We start from the raw sequence: 23,355 nt of genomic DNA on the forward strand, positions 1-23,355 counted from the left end.
GGCGATTGACACCCTCAGATATTATCTGCTGGGACGACATTTTTGGTTGGAGACTGACCACCGAGCTTTGCAGTGGCTGCACCGCATGAGGGATGCCAACATGCGTATTGCAGGGTGGTACCTGGCCCTGCAGCCGTATGACTTCACGGTTCAGTATAGGTCAGGGAAGTTCAATGTGGTGGCAGACTGTCTGTCAAGGATGTCTGAGGACTAAGGTACTGTTCTCCTTCGGGAGAGGGGGGAGGAAATGTAACGAAGCGCATTTCGTTACTTGTACATTTTGCACATATGGGTTATTTTCTGTGGCACAATAATAATGTACATGATTAACGGCACTTTGCACTTTAGTCACGATAGCACTTTATTTACCAAGGCTTGCACAGTACAATTTGCACATTGCGTATTTGCACAGTTTATTGAAGATAATTAATTGAAGATACAGATATTGAACTTGCTCTATTTATTGTATATTTTATTGAAGTTATTTATTAGGTGATTGCATGCCTTCGGCCAGGGGCGGCACTCGGCACTCGGCTCCGCCTGCAAGAGAGTAGAGCAAAGTTGAGCTTCAACAGAAGACTGTGTAATTGCAAGTATAAGTCTGAAGCATGTGCAGAGTATTGATGAATATGTGTGGTGCAATATCGTGTGGGATAAGTGGGAATGCTGTGTGTGTACGAAGTTGTTTGTGTTAACACTTACCTGTCTGGTCCTGTGTCTGCTCCAGGGTGCGCGTCCAAAAGATTCCCCCGGGTGCATGGGCACGGTGATAAAGGTTCCGGGAGAGACCAAGTGGCCGGATAGGAAAGGGGGGGAATTCTTAAAGTGTTAATGTTTTTTTCTTATTTATTGTAAATATATTTTATAGGTATTGGCTGAAGTAACTCGGTAACAGAGAAGTAGTGGAGCTTAGAAGCTAAAGGTAAAGGGGAAAGTGTCACTTGGTAAAGTAGCCATTGGACAATATTTTAAGTTTACCTCTGTAGTGGAAGAGTCTAGTGTAGGTGATTGGGAGCACAGTATAAAAGGCACCATTTTACATCTGACTGGTTGACTGATCGAACCTATGGTACTAAGCTACTTGTCTGTTACTGTCATCATTGGAGTGAATAAAAAAAATGTGAATCTGGGGAAACCTGACCATCTCGTCAACTTTGTTCAACATCATCCAGCCGCTCACGGGTCGCCTCTCACATTGAGTTTTAGAGAGTTTGTTTTTTATGTGGAGCAGATACAACCTCAAATGTGTTTTCTGTGAGTTTACTTGCTCTTGAACTCATGAGCATCAGTGATTATCTCATTTTAGTTCCTACGGCTGTGGTGGCTGGTGGTTTGTGTGGTCACCTCCCACTCAGAAGGTTCTTGGTTTGGTTTCAATTACCAACAGTGCTGCAATAAGAAAAATAGTTCCTCAATATCTCTCACTCTTATGTTGTAATCTGGAAAACCCATATTGTGTCAAATTAAAGACGTGTCAAATGTCAGGTTATTTGTTGTTTTTATTATTTTATCCATGAAATACATATATAATAATTGTTAAAGTGGGAATAAATAACACTTTTCAGGATATTCGCAGGAGTAGAAATTTGATACAAAAATAAAAAAACTAAAAAGCTGTCAACAACAGCCCAAAAAAGAGGAACAGTGGGTTTTTGTCCAGCTGCTGAACCAACTTTTATCTCTGTGTATCACGAGCACAGTAATAAACAGCAGAGTCTTCAGTCCTCAGACTGTTCATCTGCAGATACAGCTGCTGTCTGGTATTGTCTCTGGAGGTGGTGAACCGGCCTTGAACTGACTGAGAGTAGTATTTGCTACTGCCACCACCATCAGCTGCAATCCACTCCAGTCCTTTTCCAGGAGCCTGTCTGACCCAGTTCATCCAATAGTTGCTGAAAGTGAATCCAGAGACTGTACAAGTCAGTTTATGGGACTCTCCAGGTCTTTTAACCACTGATTCAGACTCTGTTAATGTCTGACTTTCAGCACCTGTCAATGGAAAAGAAAGTAGTCATAAAATATACTTTAAAAACTTTATAAATACAGATTCAACTCAGGGTCAGTTAACATTTTCACCTGTCCAGCAGATAGTTAAAAGCAGCAATCCTGTCCTGAATCCCATCGTGTCAAGTGTGTTCTCACTTTTCTCTGGTGTTCACTTTACAGTCAGATAAATAGAGACTGGAGATCTCAGTTTTGCATTGACTCCTCCTCGAAAATCAAACCGGTCCAGACTGAATCAGTGATGCTAGTATCTGATTTATGACCTCATAGATTCATGAGTTAATATAAAACATAAGGGGAAACTAAGGAGGCAACTCTTCCCTGAGTTTATATGTAAAACCTGAATTCTGGTCTAGTTCTGTTCAGAATCTTGTTTACACCTGTATGTTGGAATACGCCTCAAGATGGTTTCAGACGAACAAGCTTTCCTTGAATATAAATAAATCAAATTATATTCTTTTTAGAAACAAAAACAATTTTTTTCCTGAGCAGGATTTAAAGCTCCAAATTAATAATATTGAAATCCATCAAGTTTCATGTGTAAAATTTCTTGGTGTACTAGTGGATGAAAGATTGTCCTGGGGAAAACATATTGAGTATGTATGCAAAAAAAATATGAAGTCCTATGGTATTATTAGAAGAGTTTCTTTCTTAGTTAATCAGTCCTGTCTCATGATATTATATTATAGTCTAATTTATCCATACTTGACATATTGCAACATTGTTTGGGGCGCTTCTTATTCTTCGTACATTAACCAATTATTATTTAATTCAGAAAATATTTTTGAGACTGATTTCATATTCTACTCATCAAGCACCTTCTGCACCCTTATTTAGCAAATTTAAATTATTATCATTTTTTTCTATTAATATGTTTCAAACATGCCTGTTTATGTTGAAGTTCATTCATTCCAAACAAGACATTACAGGCACTTTTCATAATTTTTTTCTGTTATCATCAGATATTCACTCTTATTCAGTTAGAGGTCGGAAGAACTTTCATTTACCTCTTTGTCGTACCTGCAGTCACCAATCCTTTATCAAATTCCATGGCCCTCAACTCTGGAACTCTTTAGGTAGGTCTCTTAAGTTAGCGTCTTCCTTAAAAATGTTTAGGACCAGCTTGGTGGGGAATCTCTTATCTAGGCAAAATTAATAGGCTATTCTTATTTAAATGAAATTGTCATTTTATGGATATTTTTGTTTGTGTGTTTATTGTGTTTTTCTTTGTTTCTTTTACCTTTTCTTTTTTCCTTTCTATTCTTTTTCTATTGATTGATTTGTTTTTGTGATTTTGTATTGAGGGGGAGGATTTTTTATAAGCCCTTCGGGCTTCATTTCCTCTCCTGCACAATTATTTGTCCTTGTATGTTAAAATAATTACTGTGTTATCATTGTGCATATGAATAAAATAATAAATAATAAATAATAAAGATGTTGATGAAGAAATGTCTTGAAAACAGGGGAAAAAAAATAAATTTTAAAGTAAAAATCATTGCTGAAAAATTGTGATTTATCTTCCACCTTTCGATTAACTCAAGTATCTTCACCAACTTTTTCCAACTTTTTCCAGATAAAAAAAAAAGATCTTTCATGTTTCAAGGATCATCAATAAAACGACCTGCTGTTTCTGACTTGTTAGTTTGAGCAGTATGTGGATAACAAGTCTGTAACTGCCCTCTAGAGGTCAAAAAGGGAACTGCAATAAATGTTGCACTCGAAGTTTTGTAAAAAGTCCTAAAATAAGCAACGTTGTTAGTGGTCTCCACATGTATTTAATCTCTTTGAGTTTTAGAGAGTTTGTTTTTTTATGTGGAGCAGATACAACCTCAAATGTGTTTTCTGTGAGTTTACTTGCTCTTGAACTCATGAGCATCAGTGTTTATCTCATTTTAGTTCCTACGGCTGTGGTGGCTGGTGGTTTGTGTGGTCACCTCCCACTCAGAAGGTTCTTGGTTTGACTCTTGGCTGAGGTTTTTGCTTCTTTCAGGGTTACATCATGTCAGATATCTGATGTAAAGCATCCACCTCTGCTGTGGCAGTCCCTTCAAAAACTTGACTTTCTATCTTGTTTCTGCTGAAATGAACCAACACAGACTCAGAAACTGCTGTCTTCCGTCTGACTCTGGGATCAATTACCAACAGCGCTGCAATAAGAAAAACAGTTCCTCAATATCTCTCACTCTTATGTTGTAATCGGGAAAAACCATATTCCATATATATCAAATTAAAGACATGTCAACTGTCAGGTTGTTTGTTGTTTTTATTATTTTATCCATGAAATACACATATAATAATTGTTAAAGTGGGAATAAATAACACTTTTCAGGATATTCGCAGGAGTAGAAATTTGATACAAAAATAAAAAAACTAAAAAGCTGTCAACAACAGCCCAAAAAAGAGGAACGGAGGGTTTTTGTCCAGCTGCTGAACCAACTTCTATCTCTGTGTATCACGAGTACAGTAATAAACAGCAGAGTCTTCAGTCCTCAGACTGTTCATCTGCAGATACAGCTGCTGTCTGGTATTGTCTCTGGAGATGGTGAACCGGCCTTGAACTGACTGAGAGTAGTATTTGCTACTGCCAGTAGTATCAGCTGCAATCCACTCCAGTCCTTTTCCAGGAGCCTGTCTGACCCAGTGCATCCAATAGCTGCTTAGTGAGAATCCAGAGACTGTACAAGTCAGTTTATGGGACTCTCCAGGTCTTTTAACCACTGATTCAGACTCTGTTAATGTCTGACTATCAGCACCTGTCAATGGAAAAGAAAGTCGTCATAAAATATACTTTAACAACTTTATAAATACAGATTCAACTCAGGGTCAGTTAACATTTTCACCTGTCCAGCAGATAGTTAAAAGCAGCAATCCTGTCCTGAATCCCATCGTGTCAAGTGTGTTCTCACTTTTCTCTGGTGTTCACTTTACAGTCAGATAAATAGAGACTGGAGATCTCAGTTTTGCATTGACTCCTCCTCGAAAATCAAACCGGTCCAGACTGAATCAGTGATGCTAGTATCTGATTTATGACCTCATAGATTCATGAGTTTATATAAAACCTAAGGGGAAACTAAGGAGGCAACTCTTCCCTGAGTTTATATGTAAAACCTGAATTCTGGTCTAGTTCTGTTCAGAATCTTGTTTACACCTGTAGATGTTGATGAAGAAATGTCTTGAAAACAGGGTAAAAAATATGCATTTTTTAAAGTAAAAATCATTGCTGAAAAATTGTGATTTATCTTCCACCTTTCGATTAACTCAAGTATCTTCACCAACTTTTTACAACTTTTTAGAGATTAAAAAAAAAAGATCTTTCATGTTTCAAGGATCATCAATAAAACGACCTGCTGTTTCTGACTTGTTAGTTTGAGCAGTATGTGGATAACAACTCTGTAACTTCCCTCTAGAGGTCAAAAAGGGAACTGCAATAAATGTTGCACTCGAAGTTTTGTAAAAAGTCCTAAAATAAGCAACGTTGTTAGTGGTCTCCACATGTATTTCATCTCTTTGAGTTTTAGAGAGTTTGTTTTTTATGTGGAGCAGATACAACCTCAAATGTGTTTTCTGTGAGTTTACTTGCTCTTGAACTCATGAGCATCAGTGTTTATCTCATTTCAGTTCCTGCGGCTGTGGTGGCTGGTGGTTTGTGTGGTCACCTCCCACTCAGAAGGTTCTTGGTTTGGTTTCAATTACCAACAGTGCTGCAATAAGAAAAACAGTTCCTCAATATCTCTCACTGTTGTAATCTGGAAAAACCATATTGTGTCAAATTAAAGATGTGTAAATGTCAGGTTGTTTGTTGTTTTTATTATTTTATCCATGAAATACACATATAATAATTGTTAAAGTAGGAATAAATAACACTTTTCAGGATATTCGCAGGAGTAGAAATTTGATACAAAAATAAAAAAACTAAAAAGCTGTCAACAAAAGCCCAAAAAAGAGGAACGGTGGGTTTTTGTCCAGCTGCTGAACCAACTTCTATCTCTGTGTATCACGAGCGCAGTAATAAACAGCAGAGTCTTCAGTCCTCAGACTGTTCATCTGCAGATACAGCTGCTGTCTGGTATTGTCTCTGGAGATGGTGAACCGGCCTTGAACTGACTGAGAGTAGTATTTGCCACTGCCAGCATTGTCAGTTGCAATCCACTCCAGTCCTTTTCCAGGAGCCTGTCTGACCCAGTGCATCTGATAGACAGTGAAAGTGAATCCAGAGGCTGTACAAGTCAGTTTATGGGACTCTCCAGGTCTTTTAACCACTGATTCAGACTCTGTTAATGTCTGACTATCAGCACCTGTCAATGGAAAAGAAAGTAGTCATCAAATATACTTTAACAACTTTATAAATGCAGATTCAACTCAGGGTCAGTTAACATTTTCACCTGTCCAGCAGATAGTTAAAAGCAGTAATCCTGTCCTGAATCCCATCGTGTCAAGTGTGTTCTCACTTTTCTCTGGTGTTCACTTTACAGTCAGATAAATAGAGACTGGAGATCTCAGTTTTGCATTGACTCCTCCTCGAAAATCAAACCGGTCCAGACTGAATCAGTGATGCTAGTATCTGATTTACGACCTCATAGATTCATGAGTTTATATAAAACCTAAGGGGAAACTAAGGACGCAACTCTTCCCTGAGTTTATATGTAAAACCTGAATTCTGGTCTAGTTCTGTGCAGAATCTTGTTTACATCTGTAGATGTTGATGAAGAAATGTCTTGAAAACAGGGTAAAAAATATGCATTTTTTAAAGTAAAAATCATTGCTGAAAAATTGTGATTTATCTTCCACCTTTCGATTAACTCAAGTATCTTCACCAACTTTTTCCAACATTTTCCAGATTAAAAAAAAATATGATCTTTCATGTTTCAAGGATCATCAATAAAACGACCTGCTGTTTCTGACTTGTTAGTTTGAGCAGTATGTGGATAACAATTCTGTAACTTCCCTCTAGAGGTCAAAAAGGGAACTGCAATAAATGTTGCACTCGAAGTTTTGTAAAAAGTCCTAAAATAAGAAACGTTGTTAGTGGTCTCCACATGTTTTTCATCTCTTTGAGTTTAGAGAGTTTGTTTTTTATGTGGAGCAGATACAACCTCAAATGTGTTTTCTGTGAGTTTACTTGCTCTTGAACTCATGAGCATCAGTGTTTATCTCATTTTAGTTCCTACGGCTGTGGTGGCTGGTGGTTTGTGTGGTCACCTCCCACTCAGAAGGTTCTTGGTTTGGTTTCAATTACCAACAGTGCTGCAATAAGAAAAACAGTTCCTCAATATCTCTCACTCTTATGTTGTAATCTGGAAAAACCATATTGTGTCAAATTAAAGACGTGTCAAATGTCAGGTTGTTTGTTGTTTTTATTATTTTATCCACAAAATACACATATAATAATTGTTAAAGTGGGAATAAATAACACTTTTCAGGATATTCGCAGGAGTAGAAATTTGATACAAAAATTAAAAAACTAAAAAGCTGTCAACAACAGCCCAAAAAAGAGGAACGGTGGGTTTTTGTCCAGCTGCTGAACCAACTTCTATCTCTGTGTATCACGAGCACAGTAATAAACAGCAGAGTCTTCAGTCCTCAGACTGTTCATCTGCAGATACAGCTGCTGTCTGGTATTGTCTCTGGAGATGGTGAACCGGCCTTGAACTGACTGAGAGTAGAATTTGCCACTAGTGAGAGCTTCAGTTGCAATCCACTCCAGTCCTTTTCCAGGAGCCTGTCTGACCCAGGCCATCCAATAGTTGTTGAAAGTTAATCCAGAGGCTGTACAAGTCAGTTTATGGGACTCTCCAGGTCTTTTAACCACTGATTCAGACTCTGTTAATGTCTGACTATCAGCACCTGTCAATGGAAAAGAAAGTAGTCATAAAATATACTTTAACAACTTTATAAATACAGATTCAACTCAGGGTCAGTTAACATTTTCACCTGTCCAGCAGATAGTTAAAAGCAGCAATCCTGTCCTGAATCCCATCGTGTCAAGTGTGTTCTCACTTTTCTCTGGTGTTCACTTTACAGTCAGATAAATAGAGACTGGAGATCTCAGTTTTGCATTGACTCCTCCTCGAAAATCAAACCGGTCCAGACTGAATCAGTGATGCTGCAGCGTCTGATTTACGACCACATAGATTCATGAGTTTATATAAAACCTAAGGGGAAACTAAGGAGGCAACTCTTCCCTGAGTTTATATGTAAAACCTGAATTCTGGTCTAGTTCTGTTCAGAATCTTGTTTACACCTGTAGATGTTGATGAAGAAATGTCTTGAAAACAGGGTAAAAAATATGCATTTTTTTAAGTAAAAATCATTGCTGAAAAATTGTGATTTATCTTCCACCTTTCAATTAACTCAAGTATCTTCACCAACTTTTTCCAGATAAAAAAAAAATATGATCTTTCATGTTTCAAGGATCATCAATAAAACGACCTGCTGTTTCTGACTTGTTAGTTTGAGCAGTATGTGGATAACAACTCTGTAACTTCCCTCTAGAGGTCAAAAAGGGAACTGCAATAAATGTTGCACTCGAAGTTTTGTAAAAAGTCCTAAAATAAGCAACGTTGTTAGTGGTCTCCAGAAGTATTTAATCTCTTTGAGTTTTAGAGAGTTTGTTTTTTATGTGGAGCAGATACAACCTCAAATGTGTTTTCTGTGAGTTTACTTGCTCTTGAACTCATGAGCATCAGTGTTTATCTCATTTTAGTTCAACCTGATCTCACAAAAATCTGTGAAATGCCCACGACCTCTCACCACTATTTTCCGTGGTACCAACACAGAAAGTGGTATAATTCCGTGTGTGCACCACGGATATTGTACCATGCAAAGTCAAGGGGATCCGTGGTCGTGATATATACACGGATTATGACATAATTATTATTTATATATTATTCTTTGTTATAGTGGCTAAATTATGCGTTTTTGTCGCACAAGGTACTGTTTGTTACTGTTAGTTTGTAAAAGCATGTTTTTAACGCTGTTTTAGCAGTGTTTTACTGAGGTTTTAAATGTGGGCTAAAATGGGGGCTTGGATGCCTGAGCATTTCACAGTTCTGCCGTGTCTTTGTATGTGCATCTATTTTTGTGGGAAAATTCAATAAAAATATGTTTGAGAAAAAAAAAATGAGTAAATAAGTAATAAAATAAATAAGTAATTAATAAAAGCTTTAAGAGGAACTTAAGAGGAATAAAATGACATAGAGGAAAATATTAATAAGTAGTGCTAAACAAATAAAAGGAGATTCAGTTAAAAGCTAATTTAAAAAGGTGAGTCTTGAGCCGACCTTTAAAAGCATCGACAGTCTCTACGGCCCTGAATTCCTCCGGCAGGCTGTTCCACAGGCGTGGGCCATAAAAATGAAATGAAGCTTCACCAAAGGTTTTCGTTCTCACTTTGGGAACAGATAAAAGACCGGTACCGGAGGATCTCAGGGTCCGCGAGGGCGATATGGTAAAAGCAGGTCTGAAAGATAAGAAGGGCCAAGGCCGTTAAGACACTTAAAAACAAGTAAAAGAACCTTAAAATCGGTTTTAGCTGTTTTTTATTGAGGTTTTCAGACTCCTAGCTAAAAGTGTTAGTGAACTATGCAAAAGAAGACACAAAATAGGCCCCATTCCATTAGTCAGGAGGCTCTGAGACCTATACGTTTCTACACCCTCCTAACCAGCCAGGACGTTTTGGAGGAAACACTGTTGCAGAAGTCATAGAAGTCAGATTTTTTTATATGTTGTTTGGGGGCATCCCCTGAACAGACAGACGTTAGTTTGGTGCAGATCGGACCTGTACTTTTCCATGGGCGGGGCTTTGAAACTTCACCTTTTGCAACATTCGAACGGACGCCGTTGCCAGAAAATTTGACCAAACCAAGTAAAACTTGACCTGTGGCCTCCATATGGGGCCTTGATTGGGCTTGCCAAGTCTCAACTCTGTGAAACCTCTGCAACACCAACTACCTCTGTGGAAGTCGTACAGCCACGGGACCAAAAGATCCTAGAAAAGGGCCTTCTGCATTGCAATATAGTCAAAAATCAGCCTCCCAGCTCCTCCTGTACAGTACAGTACCTCCTGATACAGAATCTAGAATTTCAGCCCAGAAATAGGCTTTGCAGGGCCGAAACGCAACACACGCAGTGACCTTTGACACTTCCGAAGGTCACACAGATCTGAAACTCGGCACAGTGGACGAGAGTCACCTCCTGATACAGAGTCTAGAATTGCAGCCTCCTAGCTCAAAGCGTTAGTGAACTGTGCAAAAAAAGACACAAAATAGGCTTTGCAGGGCCGAAACGCAACACATGCGGTGACCTTTGACACTTCCGAAGGTCACACAGATATGAAACTTGGCACAGTGGATAAGAGTCACCTCCTGATACAGAGTCTAGAATGTCAGCTTCCTAGCTCAAAGCGTTAGTGAACTGTGCAAAAAAAGACACAAAATAGGCCCTATACCATTAGTCAGGAGGCTCTCAGACCTATAAGTTTCTACACCCTGAGCATTAATAACTTGTCATAATCGAAGGAGAACTAATTAAAACGGATGTCCTTAACATGAACCTATATCCGTGTATATATCACGACCACACCTTCCATTGACTTTGCATAGTTAATCTGTGGTTAATCTGTGGTGCTCCGATTAAAACCTCAATAAAACACTGCTAAAACAGCGGTAAAAACATGCTTTTACAAACTGACAGTAACAAACAGTACCTTGCGCGACAAAAACCCATAATTTAGCCACTATAATAAAGAATAATATCTAAATAATAATAATGTCATAATCCGTGTATATATCACGACCACGCCTCCCATTGACTTCGCATAGTGCTATATCCGTGGTGCTCCCATTAAAACCTCATTAAAACACTGCTAAAACAGCGTTAAAAACGTGCTTTTACAAACGGACAGTAAAAAACAGTACCTTGCGCGACAAAAATGCATACTTTAGCCACTATAACAAAGAATAATATATAAATAATTATAATGTCATAATCCGTGTATATATCACGACCACGCCTCCCATTGACTTTGCATAGTACTATATTCGTGGTGCTCCCATTAAAACCTCATTAAAACACTGCTAAAACAGCGTTAAAAACATTCTTTTACAAACTAACAGTAACAAACAGTACCTTGCGCGACAAAAACCGCATAATTTAGCCACTTTACAAAGAATAATATATAAATAATAATAATGTCATAATCCGTGTATATATCACGACCACGCCTCCCATTGACTTTGCATAGTACTATATCCGTGGTGCTCCCATTAAAACCTCATTAAAACACTGCTAAAACAGCGTTAAAAACATGCTTTACAAACTAACAGTAACAAACAGTACCTTGCGCGACAAAAACCGCATAATTTAGCCACTTTACAAAGAATAATATATAAATAATAATAATGTCATAATCCGTGTATATATCACGACCACGCCTCCCATTGACTTTGCATAGTACTATATCCGTGGTGCTCCCATTAAAACCTCATTAAAACACTGCTAAAACAGCGTTAAAAACGTGTTTTTACAAATTGACAGTAAAAAACAGTACCTTGCGCGACAAAAACGCATACTTTAGCCACTATAACAAAGAATAATATCTAAATAATAATAATGTCATAATCCGTGTATATAACACGACCACGCCTCCCATTGACTTCGCATAGTACTATATTCGTGGTGCTCCCATTAAAACCTCATTAAAACACTGCTAAAACAGCGTTAAAAACATGCTTTTACAAACTAACAGTAACAAACAGTACCTTGCGCGACAAAAACACATAATTTGGCCACTATAACAAAGAATAATATATAAATAATAATAATGTCATAATCCGTGTATATATCACGACCACGGATCCCCTTGACTTTGCATGGTACAATATCCGTGGTGCCCACACGGAATTATACCACTTTCCGTGTTGGTACCACGGAAAATAGTGGTGAGAGGTCGTGGGCATTTCACGGATTTTTGTGAGATCAGGTTGTTGGTACCACGGAAAATAGTGGTGAGAGGTCGTGGGCATTTCACGGATTTTTGTGAGATCAGGTTGTTTTAGTTCCTACGGCTGTGGTGGCTGGTGGTTTGTGTGGTCAACTCCCACTCAGAAGGTTCTTGGTTTGGTTTCAATTACCAACAGTGCTGCAATAAGAAAAACAGTTCCTCAATATCTCTCACTCTTATGTTGTAATCTGGAAAAACCATATTGTATCAAATTAAAGACGTGTCAAATGTCAGGTTGTTTGTTGTTTTTATTATTTTATCCATGAAATACACATATAATAATTGTTAAAGTGGGAATAAATAACACTTTTCAGGATATATTCGCAGGAGTAGACATTTGATACAAAAATTAAAAAACTAAAAAGCTGTCAACAACAGCCCTTAAAAGAAAAAAAGAGGAACGGTGGGTTTTTGTCCAGCTGCTGAACCAACTTCTATCTCTGTGTATCACGAGCACAGTAATAAACAGCAGAGTCTTCAGTCCTCAGACTGTTCATCTGCAGATACAGCTGCTGTCTGGTATTGTCTCTGGAGATGGTGAAGCGGCCTTGAACTGACTGAGAGTAGTATTTGCTACTGCCACCATTGTCAGTTGCAATCCACTCCAGTCCTTTTCCAGGAGCCTGTCTGACCCAGGCCATCCAATAGCTGCTTAGTGAGAATCCAGAGACTGTACAAGTCAGTTTATGGGATTCTCCAGGTCTTTTAACCACTGATTCAGACTCTGTTAATGTCTGACTATCAGCACCTGTCAATGGAAAAGAAAGTAGTCATTAAATATACTTTAACAACTTTATAAATACAGATTCAACTCAGGGTCAGTTAACATTTTCACCTGCCCAGCAGATAGTTAAAAGCAGCAATCCTGTCCTGAATCCCATCGTGTCAAGTGTGTTCTCACTTTTCTCTGGTGTTCACTTTACAGTCAGATAAATAGAGACTGGAGATCTCAGTTTTGCATTGACTCCTCCTCGAAAATCAAACCGGTCCAGACTGAATCAGTGATGCTGCAGCGTCTGATTTACGACCACATAGATTCATGAGTTTATATAAAACCTAAGGGGAAACTAAGGAGGCAACTCTTCCCTGAGTTTATATGTAAAACCTGAATTCTGGTCTAGTTCTGTTCAGAATCTTGTTTACACCTGAAGATGTTGATGAAGAAATGTCTTGAAAACAGGGTAAAAAATATGCATTTTTTTAAGTAAAAATCATTGCTGAAAAATTGTGATTTATCTTCCACCTTTCGATTAACTCAAGTATCTTCAATAACTTTTTCCAACTTTTTCCACATAAAAAAATATGATCTTTCATGTTTCAAGGATCATCAATAAAACAACCTGCTGTTTCTGACTTGTTAGTTTGAGCAGTATGTGGATAACAACTCTGTAACTTCCCTCTAGAGGTCAAAAAGGGAACTGCAATAAATGTTGCACTCAAAGTTTTGTAAAAAGTCCTAAAATAAGAAACATTGTTAGTGGTCTCCACATGTATTTAATCTCTTTGAGTTTTAGAGAGTTTGTTTTTTATGTGGAGCAGATACAACCTCAAATGTGTTTTCTGTGAGTTTACTTGCTCAGGGCTCTGGTTGGGACAGTGGCTCTGGGAAGGGCAGGCCTGGGTAGCAGTACAACACCTCGCTACGACATGGCAGAGGACAGGAGAGCATTGCTCTAGAACAGGGGTGTCGGGATCCAGTCCTCGAGGGCCGCAATCCTGCATGTTTCAGATGTTTCCCTGCTTCAGCACACCGTGATAAAAGGAACTGTGACACCAACAGAGCTGTCCAGACCTTGATGACAAGCTGGTGACGACCATTAATTTGAATCAGGTGTGTTGATGCAAGGAGACATCTAAAACATGCAGGACACCGGCCCTCGAGGACTAGAGTTTGGCACCCCTGCTCTAGAAAGAGGTGCAGGCAGCAGTGGAAGAAGAGCGAGCCAGCACGATGGTTGGAATGCGGCAGCAGGGAGCCTGGACGTGGTGGGAGCAGGCAGCAGGGCACAAAGTCACTTGGACTGAGCTGTGGAGAGCCGAGCCCCAGCGCCTAAAATTCCTGATCCAGGCCGTCTATGACATGCTGCCAAGCCCGTCTAACCGGTTCTGTTGGGGGAAGGTGGAGTCTCCAGCTTGCGCTCTGTGCCAGAAGAGAGGGACCCTGGAGCACATCTTGAGCTGCTGTCTGAAAGGCCTGAGCGAGGGACGCTACCGCTGGCATCATGACCAGGTCTTGAAGGCTATAGCGAACACCATCTGCAGCGGAATTGCCCACTGCAAGCGCCGTCCGCCCAGAGAAGAAGACCATCTTCTTCATCAGAGCTGGAGAACCACCAGCTGCTGCCAGGACCTCCTCCTCTGGCCTGCTATCAATGGCACAAGACTGGGAGCTGAAGGTTGATTTGGGGAAACAATTCAAGTTCCCGGACAACGTGGCCATAACATCACTAAGGCCAGATGTGGTGCTGACCTCAGCAACCTCCAAGCAGGTCGTGCTCCTGGAGCTAACAGTCCCTTGGGAAGACCGCATCAAGGAGGCCAATGAGAGGAAGAGGGCTAAGTACCAGGCTCTGGTTGAGGAGTGTCGGCTCAACGGGTGGCGAGCAAGATGTGAGCCCATTGAGGTGGGATGCAGAGGGTTCGCAGGCCAGTCCCTCTGCAGGGCCTACAGTATGCTGGGCATTACCGGGGCCAGTAAGAGAAGGGCCATCAAGGAGGCCACAGAGGCAGCAGAGGTTGCCTCACGTTGGCTGTGGATCAGGAGAGGAGATCCGTGGGTAGGGTAGCGCTACCTGGACACAAGCTGGGGGATTGATCACCCCCGGCTGGGTCGCCTGGAAGAGAGTGTATGATGTTGAAATGACCCGACTCAATGACCCCAGGTAACATCACTGCTGATGTGTCCAGGTTGCATCACTAGTTGATGTATGTTTCAAAGCTCTTGAACTCATGAGCATCAGGTTTTATCTCATTTTAGTTCCTACGACTGTGGTGGCTGGTGGTTTGTGTGGTCACCTTCCATTCAGAAGGTTCTTGGTTTGACTCTTGGCTGAGGTTTTTGCTTCTTTCAGGGTTACATCATGTCAGACATCTGATGTAAAGAATCCACCTCTGCTGTGGCAGTCCCTTCAAAAACTTGACTTTCTGTCTTTTTTCTGCTGAAATGAACCAACACGGACTCAGAAACTGCTGTCTTCCATCTGACTGTGGGATCAATTACCAACAGTGCTGCAATAAGAAAAACAGTTCCTCAATATCTCTCACTCTTATGTTGTAATCTGGAAAAACCATATTGTGTCAAATTAAAGACGTGTCAAATGTCAGGTTGTTTGTTGTTTTTATTATTTTATCCATGAAATACACATATAATAATTGTTAAAGTGGGAATAAATAACACTTTTCAGGATATTCGCAGGAGTAGAAATTTGATACAAAAATAAAAAAACTAAAAAGCTGTCAACAACAGCCCAAAAAAGAGGAACGGTGGGTTTTTGTCCAGCTGCTGAACCAACTTCTATCTCTGTGTATCACGAGCACAGTAATAAACAGCAGAGTCTTCAGTCCTCAGACTGTTCATCTGCAGATTCAGCAGCTGTCTGCTGTCGTCTCTGGAGATGGTGAAGCGGCCTCGAACTGACTGAGAGTAGAATCTCCTGGAACCACTGCTGCTGTCGTGCCACGCAATCCACTCCAGACCTTTCCCAGGAGCCTGTCTGATCCAGGCCATGTAGTTGTCTCTCAGCCTCAGTCCAGAAGCGGTACAGGTCAGTGTGTGGGATTCTCCAGGTCTTTTAACCACTGGTCCTGATTCTGTCAAGGTTTGACCAGAAACACCTGCAAACAAATACAGTGGAGAATTGAATGGCCTTTGTTTTTTCTTTTGTAATTCAGATTGAGACACTGAGTGATTATTTTCCACTCACCTGCCAAACAGATGCTCCAAAGCAAAAGAAATGTCTTATTGTCCATCATGTTTGACTGTGTCCACTGCTGTCTGTCATCGGCTGCCGTCAGATAAGTAGAGGCGAAAAACATTGTTTTGCATTGACTCCTCCTCATAAGAAGGATTAAACTTCTTTAGACTTTGGACTATCACACTGAAAAACTGTGGAATTTGAATTTCTTCACCTTAAATAATGTTAAACAGAATTTAATTAGTTACTTTAACAACTTACTGTTAGTTAAAGGTTCAGTGATTGCAATGTATATGTAAGAGAGCTGTGGGACAGATGAAACACTTTTTAGCCCCTATACGCCCCTGTACACAGGCACACACACAGACACACTGTGTCTGAAAAATGGTTATTTGCACATCCAGAAATATAGTAAAATCATTTTGAAATGAAAACTGTAAAAGTATAAAAATATCACAACATTTTAGTTTTCCATTAATTCCCAAAAATTACTGTAATATGAAAATATTTACATTCATGTTAAAAAAAAACATAGTGTCATACAAAGTGTTTAGGAAAAAAATGTTCACTCTTTCTTGTGATTTTTTTTTGTGTTTTAATGGATCATGAAAAATCAATAAGATAGAGGACAAATCTTTTTTGATGCATTTTATGTCGTTTTGTATAGTTCCTGGAAAAGTATTTTTCTCACTCGGTTGTGTTAAAAAACACAAACTTTGAGTCTTGTTCTTTCTTGATTATCGATGCTCAGCGTTGTCCATGATCTCCTCCATTTTATGAATTTGTCACGATACAGACAAACTACAAAAACGGTTTCCACACTTGTTCAGTCGTCAGTAATCAGGCTGTTTGATATCTTTTGTCATTTCTACATTAACTATAATTGAAGTGAAGAAAAGTGTTCAACTATTCAAAAAGTTATAAATGATAATTCAATTCAATTCAATTCAATTTTATTTATATAGCGTCTAATACAACAAAAGTTGTCTCTAGGCGCTTTCCAGAGACCCAGAACATGACCCCCGAGCAGTTATTACATAAACAATGGCAGGTAAAAAATCCCCTTTAGGAGGGAAGAAACCTTGAGCAGGACCAGGCTCATAAGGGGGGACCCTCCTGCCGAAGGCCAGACTGGGGGTCAGGGACGGCAACAGCACAGCAGGCAGATGGAAGCAGCAACGGGATGACCAGGGGTGGGGACCGCAGGCCAGCATGCAGCTCCCGAAGCTCAATCATCAAGTCCCAGGTTGGGGTGCAGGGTCGGGGAAAGGTTGAGAAGGGGCAGGGCCAGGGAGAGGAGTCCTGACGGACAAACCTCTCCCCCGCCTGCCCGGGCCGTTACCCTGCCCCTCTCACTCCCGCGCTGCAGGTTCCGGTGTCCGGCAGAGGAATGCTGCAACATGGACAAATTAGATTGGATAATTAGATTGTTTTTCTTTTTTTTTGTACGTAATCAGTTTCACATTTACACTCACATTAAATAAGTAAACATATAAGTAAAAAATTATTAAGTAAATAAATAAACTCTTGAAAAATTGCTTTCTCAAGGAACTCTTTTAGAAACCATATGTCATTGTGTGGGTTTATGATTGCGAGCAATTTTATTTTTGTTTCGTGAGTGCAAAAGCTAATGCAACATTGTTTCATATTTTGTATCATTGTTTTAATTCCTATTTTATCTCATTGATGTCAAATAATGATTTCAGTTGCTGTTCATTTAGACTCCTTAAAAAAGGAGAGATTGTGATGGACTGGCGACCTGTCCAGGGTGTTCCCCTGCCTCTCGCCTGAAATTGGCTGGGATAGACTCCAGCAGACCCCTGTCACCCTGCAAAGGATAAAAGCAGGTATAAAAAATGGATGGATGGATGGAAAAAGGGAGAGAGAGTGTGTTCATCATCCTGGAGCTGGAGATGAGATGTTAATGCTCCACACAAAGAAACAGATCAGTCAGCAGGACAGAAGTTCACTACAAACTTTATTTGCATCAGGATATCAGGGGAGGAGGTGTGTCAACCGTCCAACTGTCTCTGATTATCATAATTAGTATTATGCTTTATGTCGGTATGAGCCTTTAGTTTAATCCAGTCTTCAAAGCCACACTAGAAAGATCAGAGAGATGGCATGTCATTTTGCCAGATATGTCACATTGGTTAGATCTCCACATTTGAACATCATATATAAAAAAGATTTTAAAGTTATCATTTGTTTTGAGTGTGTAAATTAGCGCTACAAACAAGACTTTTCATCTTGGACTGATTTAAAATGAATAGTGATGCGAGGGCTCCTCCTCTGGTGGATTCATGTGTTCAGGCTCTGAGGTTTTTGTTCAGGTCTGCTGATGTTTGTGTCACTGTGGGTCTCTGGCATAGAAATACACAGCAGAGTCTTCAGGCTGCATGTTCTGTCCATTCAGAGTCACAGTTTTACTGGAAGTGTCCAAGTCAATACTAAACTTAGTTTTCAGTGAGTCTTTGTAGAAAGAGTCTCCAGTATATTTCATCCCGATCCATTCCAGTCCTTTCCCTGCTGGTTGTCTGATCCAAGCTGTCCGGGCGCTGCCGAGAGAATAAGAGACCTGACAGCTGATGGTCAGACGATGACCTGGCTGCACAGTCACAGAGGCCGGCTGAGTCAGCTGTTCACACTTCACACCTGGGGAGGAAAACATAGATTATTGAAGAGTGATCAGAGTTGTATGATGATAATGTCAGTGTTTGTGTCTCAGTGAGACTCACAGCATCCAGCAACCAGCAACAGCAGAGCTACAGAGAACATGTTGCTGCTGAAGTTGATCTGAGAGGAACTTCTCTTGTTTTACTGCAAATGACAGCATGAGATCGAGTCTTTATACGAGTCTCAGAGGAAGTTCAGTTTGCATATTAATACCAGTGTATCCGTTATTCAGTTATGTTTCCTCAAACTGAATTGTCATAGAAAAAAATCATCCTTAAGGCTGAAGTCAAAAACCTTTGTTCTTTTGATAACCGTTGTTATTTATTTCATTTTTTATTTTTCTTTAGAACATTAATATACAAGTAATTCAACATTGTTTTTATTACTGAGCCTTCTAACTTATATAAATCAAATATCTGTATGAATGATAACAAGTTTTTATAGTTTATTTTTCAAACCATGAAGGTTTTAAACAAAGATTTGAAGACCAAAAATGTTTATTTTATTTGACCTTATTGCAATTGTAAGTAAATTGTAAACTGTCTGTTTCTTTTTCAGGCCAATATAACATTGTCAAACTCTGAACAAATTATAAATGTGTCTTGTTGGTATCAGAATCAAAAATGTGCGTTTCCTCTCATCCCTTCTCATTTATGTCAGATCTATGATGGACCAGTGACCTAAGCAGGTGGATCTGCTCCTGATCAATAAAACTTCAAAAACAATTCACTTTAGTTGGCTAAAGATTAGTTTACATAGTCTTGTTTACATAGTCTTTGCATGTGTGCACTTTTACGGAGCTGCTGCCTAATCTCATTGTACCAGTATAATGATAATAAAGGCTTTCTATTCTATTCTATTCTATTCTATTCTATTCTATTCTATTCTATTCTAGTGTGTTCAACATTAACTGGTGTTTGTTTCTAACAAGAACTCTTCACTGATTCATTGACTTTCGTGAGTTTCGTGAGTAATTAATAAACCATTTAGTTTTTGAACACTTATGAAGGAGTGTACTACTACTACTACTACTATTACTATGAATAGTACTACTACTACTACTAATAATAATAATAATACAAATAATAATAATAATCATCATCATCATAATATCATACTACTACTACTACTTTGATTAAGATAGTAACATTGTGTTGGAAACATATGATCTTTTTTTTTTTAAATATGAAAAACATGAACATCAAGACGCATGTTTGTCATTTGTAAATATTGTTTTAAAATCATCAGAGCAGCTGACTTTTTCTTTCATTTTAATTTTTTTAACCTGCATCTTCATGGTCATGTCAGTTGTTTTAGCTTGTGTCTACTTTTATCCGTATCTGAAACAGAGCACCTAAAAATACACTGAATACTTGCTGCATAAGGTAACTTACAGAATAAAATGCATGTATAAGTCTCTACACTGACTCAATCAATCAACTTTATTTCTATAGCACTTATCACAGATAAAAATCCCAAAGTGCTATACAATAAAAAGCGGAGCAGGATGAAAGAAAAGGTATAAAACAGACAGGGATTAAGAACATAAAAAAGAAATAAAAGAGCAAAATGAAACAGAGTTTAAAAAATTGCTAAATCAAAAAAAAAGAGAGGTTAAAGACTAAAGAGACCGTTCACACTACATGTGGTTGGGTCTTGCTGGGTTTTTGTGCAGGTCTGGGGGTGGTTTGTGACACTGTGCGGCGACGGACACAGTAATACACAGCTGTGTCTTCAGGCTGCAGATTCTGTCCTGTTATTGTCGCTGTTCCAGCAGAAGAGTCTCTGCTGTAGCTGAACTTGTTTTTCAGAGCATTATTTTGAGAAAAACTTCCTCCATCTCCAACTCCACCCCACTTATGAAAGATCCAGTCCATTGGTTTTCCTTCACGCTGTCTGATCCAACCTGTTGCATAGCTGTTATCAGTCAGAGAATAACCCGAGACCCGACAGTTGATGCTCAAAGACTGTCCAGGCCGAACAAGCTCTGATTCTGGCTGGATGAGATCAATACTGTACACACCTGCAGAAACACAAACCAACATCATCTCCATCACTCATCTGAATAATTAATGTTTCTAAAGTACTTATTATTGTGATTCCACTGAAATCTCCTCACAGGATCCAGCTGCCAGCAGCAGCATCAGAGCTACAGAGAACATGGTTGATGCTGAAGAACGAGGTGAAGTCTGCCGTCCTCTCTCTCACTGACACACACACACTTCACTTCCTTATCAGTAACATCTGTTTGCATATTGTTGAATAAATAACTATATTTACATCCAATTATAATTATACATTATTTCCATGTTCTGTTTAACTCTTGACTTTGCAGGACTAGAGAAAAAGTTGAGTACTCAAGTACTGAGTAACTTGTACATTAAAGTGAAGTGGAATAATTTATTCTGGTGGTGATTTGTCAGTACTGTGTAGCTACATATTATAGTTCTCATAAGCTTTTGACAAAATCCAGCTGTACACTTGGATAAGATAAGATAAGATATCCTTTATTTTCTCCCTCAGTGGGGAAACGTATTTGTTGTCAGCAGTACACACATATAGGGGAGGGGTAAAAAGACTGAAAAGTCAGAAATAAAAAATATATAAAAAATACAAAAGATACGTATAAAATATGTATAAACAGGATATGAACAGTATATACAGTTAAACAGTGCAGAAAAGCAGGTCGAGTGTTGTGAGGTAGACTGGCAGATTGGCAGATATTGCACATCTTATATTATTGCACATCTTATTGTCATATTATTGTCTGTTGGCTACTGAGAGCAGGCGTGGTTGTACAGTCTGATGGCAGCGGGGAGGAAGGACCTGCGATGCCTCTCGGTGGTGCATCGTGGGTGACGAAGCCGGTCGCTGATGGAGCTCTCCAGGGCTCTGACAGTCTCATGAAGGGGGTGGGAGACATTGTCCATGATAGAGGACAGCTTAGCCACCATCCTCCTCTCCCCCACCACCTCCACCCGGTCCAGACCGCAGCCCAGGACAGAGCCGGCTTTCCTCACCACCTTGTCCAGTCTCTTCCTCTCTGCTGCAGTGATGCTGCTGCTCCAGCAGACCACACCATGAAAGATGGCCGACGCCACCACAGAGTCATAAAAGGTCCTCAGGAGGCCGTCCCTCACTCCGAAGGACCTCAGTCTGCGCAGCAGGTGGAGTCGGCTTAATAAATGTATTGAATGTTGAGTTTTAGCTGACATGTAATTTATTTGTCATCTGACTGTCTACAACATAAGTGCTAGTTGAGAATGATGTGGATTTTGGCTGAAGAGGAAGTTCTTTAACACAATATCAGTAGCATCAAGTGTAACTGACTGTATCTCAAAACACCATTATTACAGTCATTAAAGTTCTGTGACAGGATCTCCACATCATCGTACACCGAACAAACTAACAACATGGAAAACAAAATATAAAAACGACTTGGTTGTAGGACACCGCTTTCACATTAGACAACGAGACATACATGCAAACACACGCAGAAGCCAAACACTTGATTTTCCTGCATCATTACTAAAAAATAAATAGGGCTGAGGTCAAACTAATCAATGCTTACATCATTTCATTGTGTCAGTTATTAAAGATCATTAACTTCCAAAGGCTGACACAAAGAACAAACGTGTCTTGAGTTTATTGTCCTCCAGCTGCAGCAGTGGAGAAAACACGCCCCCCTACTGGTGATCATCTGTTCTCTGGAAAGTCAGATATTTAAATTGCTTCTTCTGAACTTCAGCATATCCTCCACCCTGCGTGTCACTGAAACCCGTCTCAGTGACAACGTCCTGGATACTGCAGTGCGGCTCTCCAGCCTCCAGCTGTTCCCAGACATCCAGATAACCAGATAACAGACATGGAGAAGGAACATCCAGACTGCCTCGTCATTCTGGGGGACTTTAAGAGAGTCTGTTGTTGACAACGTTTCTATGGTGTTTCATTCACAATGATCTGTGTTTTGTGCAATATGTATTTTTGCTGTTCTTTGGTGAAATCTAGGTGACTAAAATAAACAGTAAAGATCATCCTGGACTTTTTATTTGCTTTTAACTGACGTTATTTTCATCTTTCATTTATTTATTTAACTGAGACAATATAGCAAAAACATTTAGTTAGAATCATGATTTTTGGACTGATGCTTTTTAATATATATTTGATTAATTATTGATGAATCAACTGATAACTTTTTTTCTCTTGTATCAGAGGATACTGCTGTGTTTGTTTCTGAGGTCTCTGTGTTTTATTAGACATACATGTATGTGGTGTGAGAGCTCCTCCTCTGGTGATTTCCTCTTACAGGTTTAACAGTTGTGAGAGGTTTATTTCAGATCTGCTGACGTTTGTGTTACTGTGACTCTCACAGCAACACACCGCAGAGTCTTCAGGCTGCAGGTTCTGGCCATCTAGAGTCACTGTGTTGCTGCAAGAGTCCAAGTTGATGCTGAACATGTGAATCTTGGTAAAATGAGCTACAGTTTATCCAACACGTGCACCTCCAACCCACTCCGGTCCTTTTCCTGCAGACTGTCTGACCCAGTGTGTGTGACGGTCTCCAACAGAATAAGAGATCCGACAGGTGATGGACAGACGTTGACCTGACGACACAGTCACACCTGCTGAAAGAAGAAGATATGTTGAAGGATACGATATGGAAAATCAATCTAATTTACCAAAAAATGTGATAAAATATTTTATAAAATATATATTTTTACAAAATGTTATCAGAATCAAAAGTTTTTGTCACTATACATA

At 39.5% G+C, this 23,355-nt stretch overlaps 1 long non-coding RNA gene and 1 gene segment (V, D, J or C); both read right to left on the reverse strand.

Annotated features, from left to right (window-relative positions):
- Positions 1–343: 343 nt before the first annotated feature.
- On the reverse strand, positions 344–840 carry LOC133456788 (uncharacterized). Its single transcript, XR_009783819.1, has 2 exons — positions 703–840; positions 344–540 (listed from the first exon to the last, which is right to left on the reverse strand). It is a non-coding gene; the product is annotated as an uncharacterized LOC133456788 (long non-coding RNA).
- Positions 841–12,438: 11,598 nt separating this feature from the next.
- Positions 12,439–20,756, reverse strand: LOC133456786 (Ig heavy chain V region 914-like). The segment is given in 2 exon segments: positions 12,439–12,752; positions 20,714–20,756. Coding segments are annotated over 2 exon segments (357 nt in total).
- Positions 20,757–23,355: the final 2,599 nt, after the last annotated feature.

Source organism: Cololabis saira, chromosome 12 (genome assembly GCF_033807715.1).
Source record: "Cololabis saira isolate AMF1-May2022 chromosome 12, fColSai1.1, whole genome shotgun sequence".
Taxonomy (NCBI): Eukaryota; Metazoa; Chordata; class Actinopteri; order Beloniformes; family Belonidae; genus Cololabis; species Cololabis saira.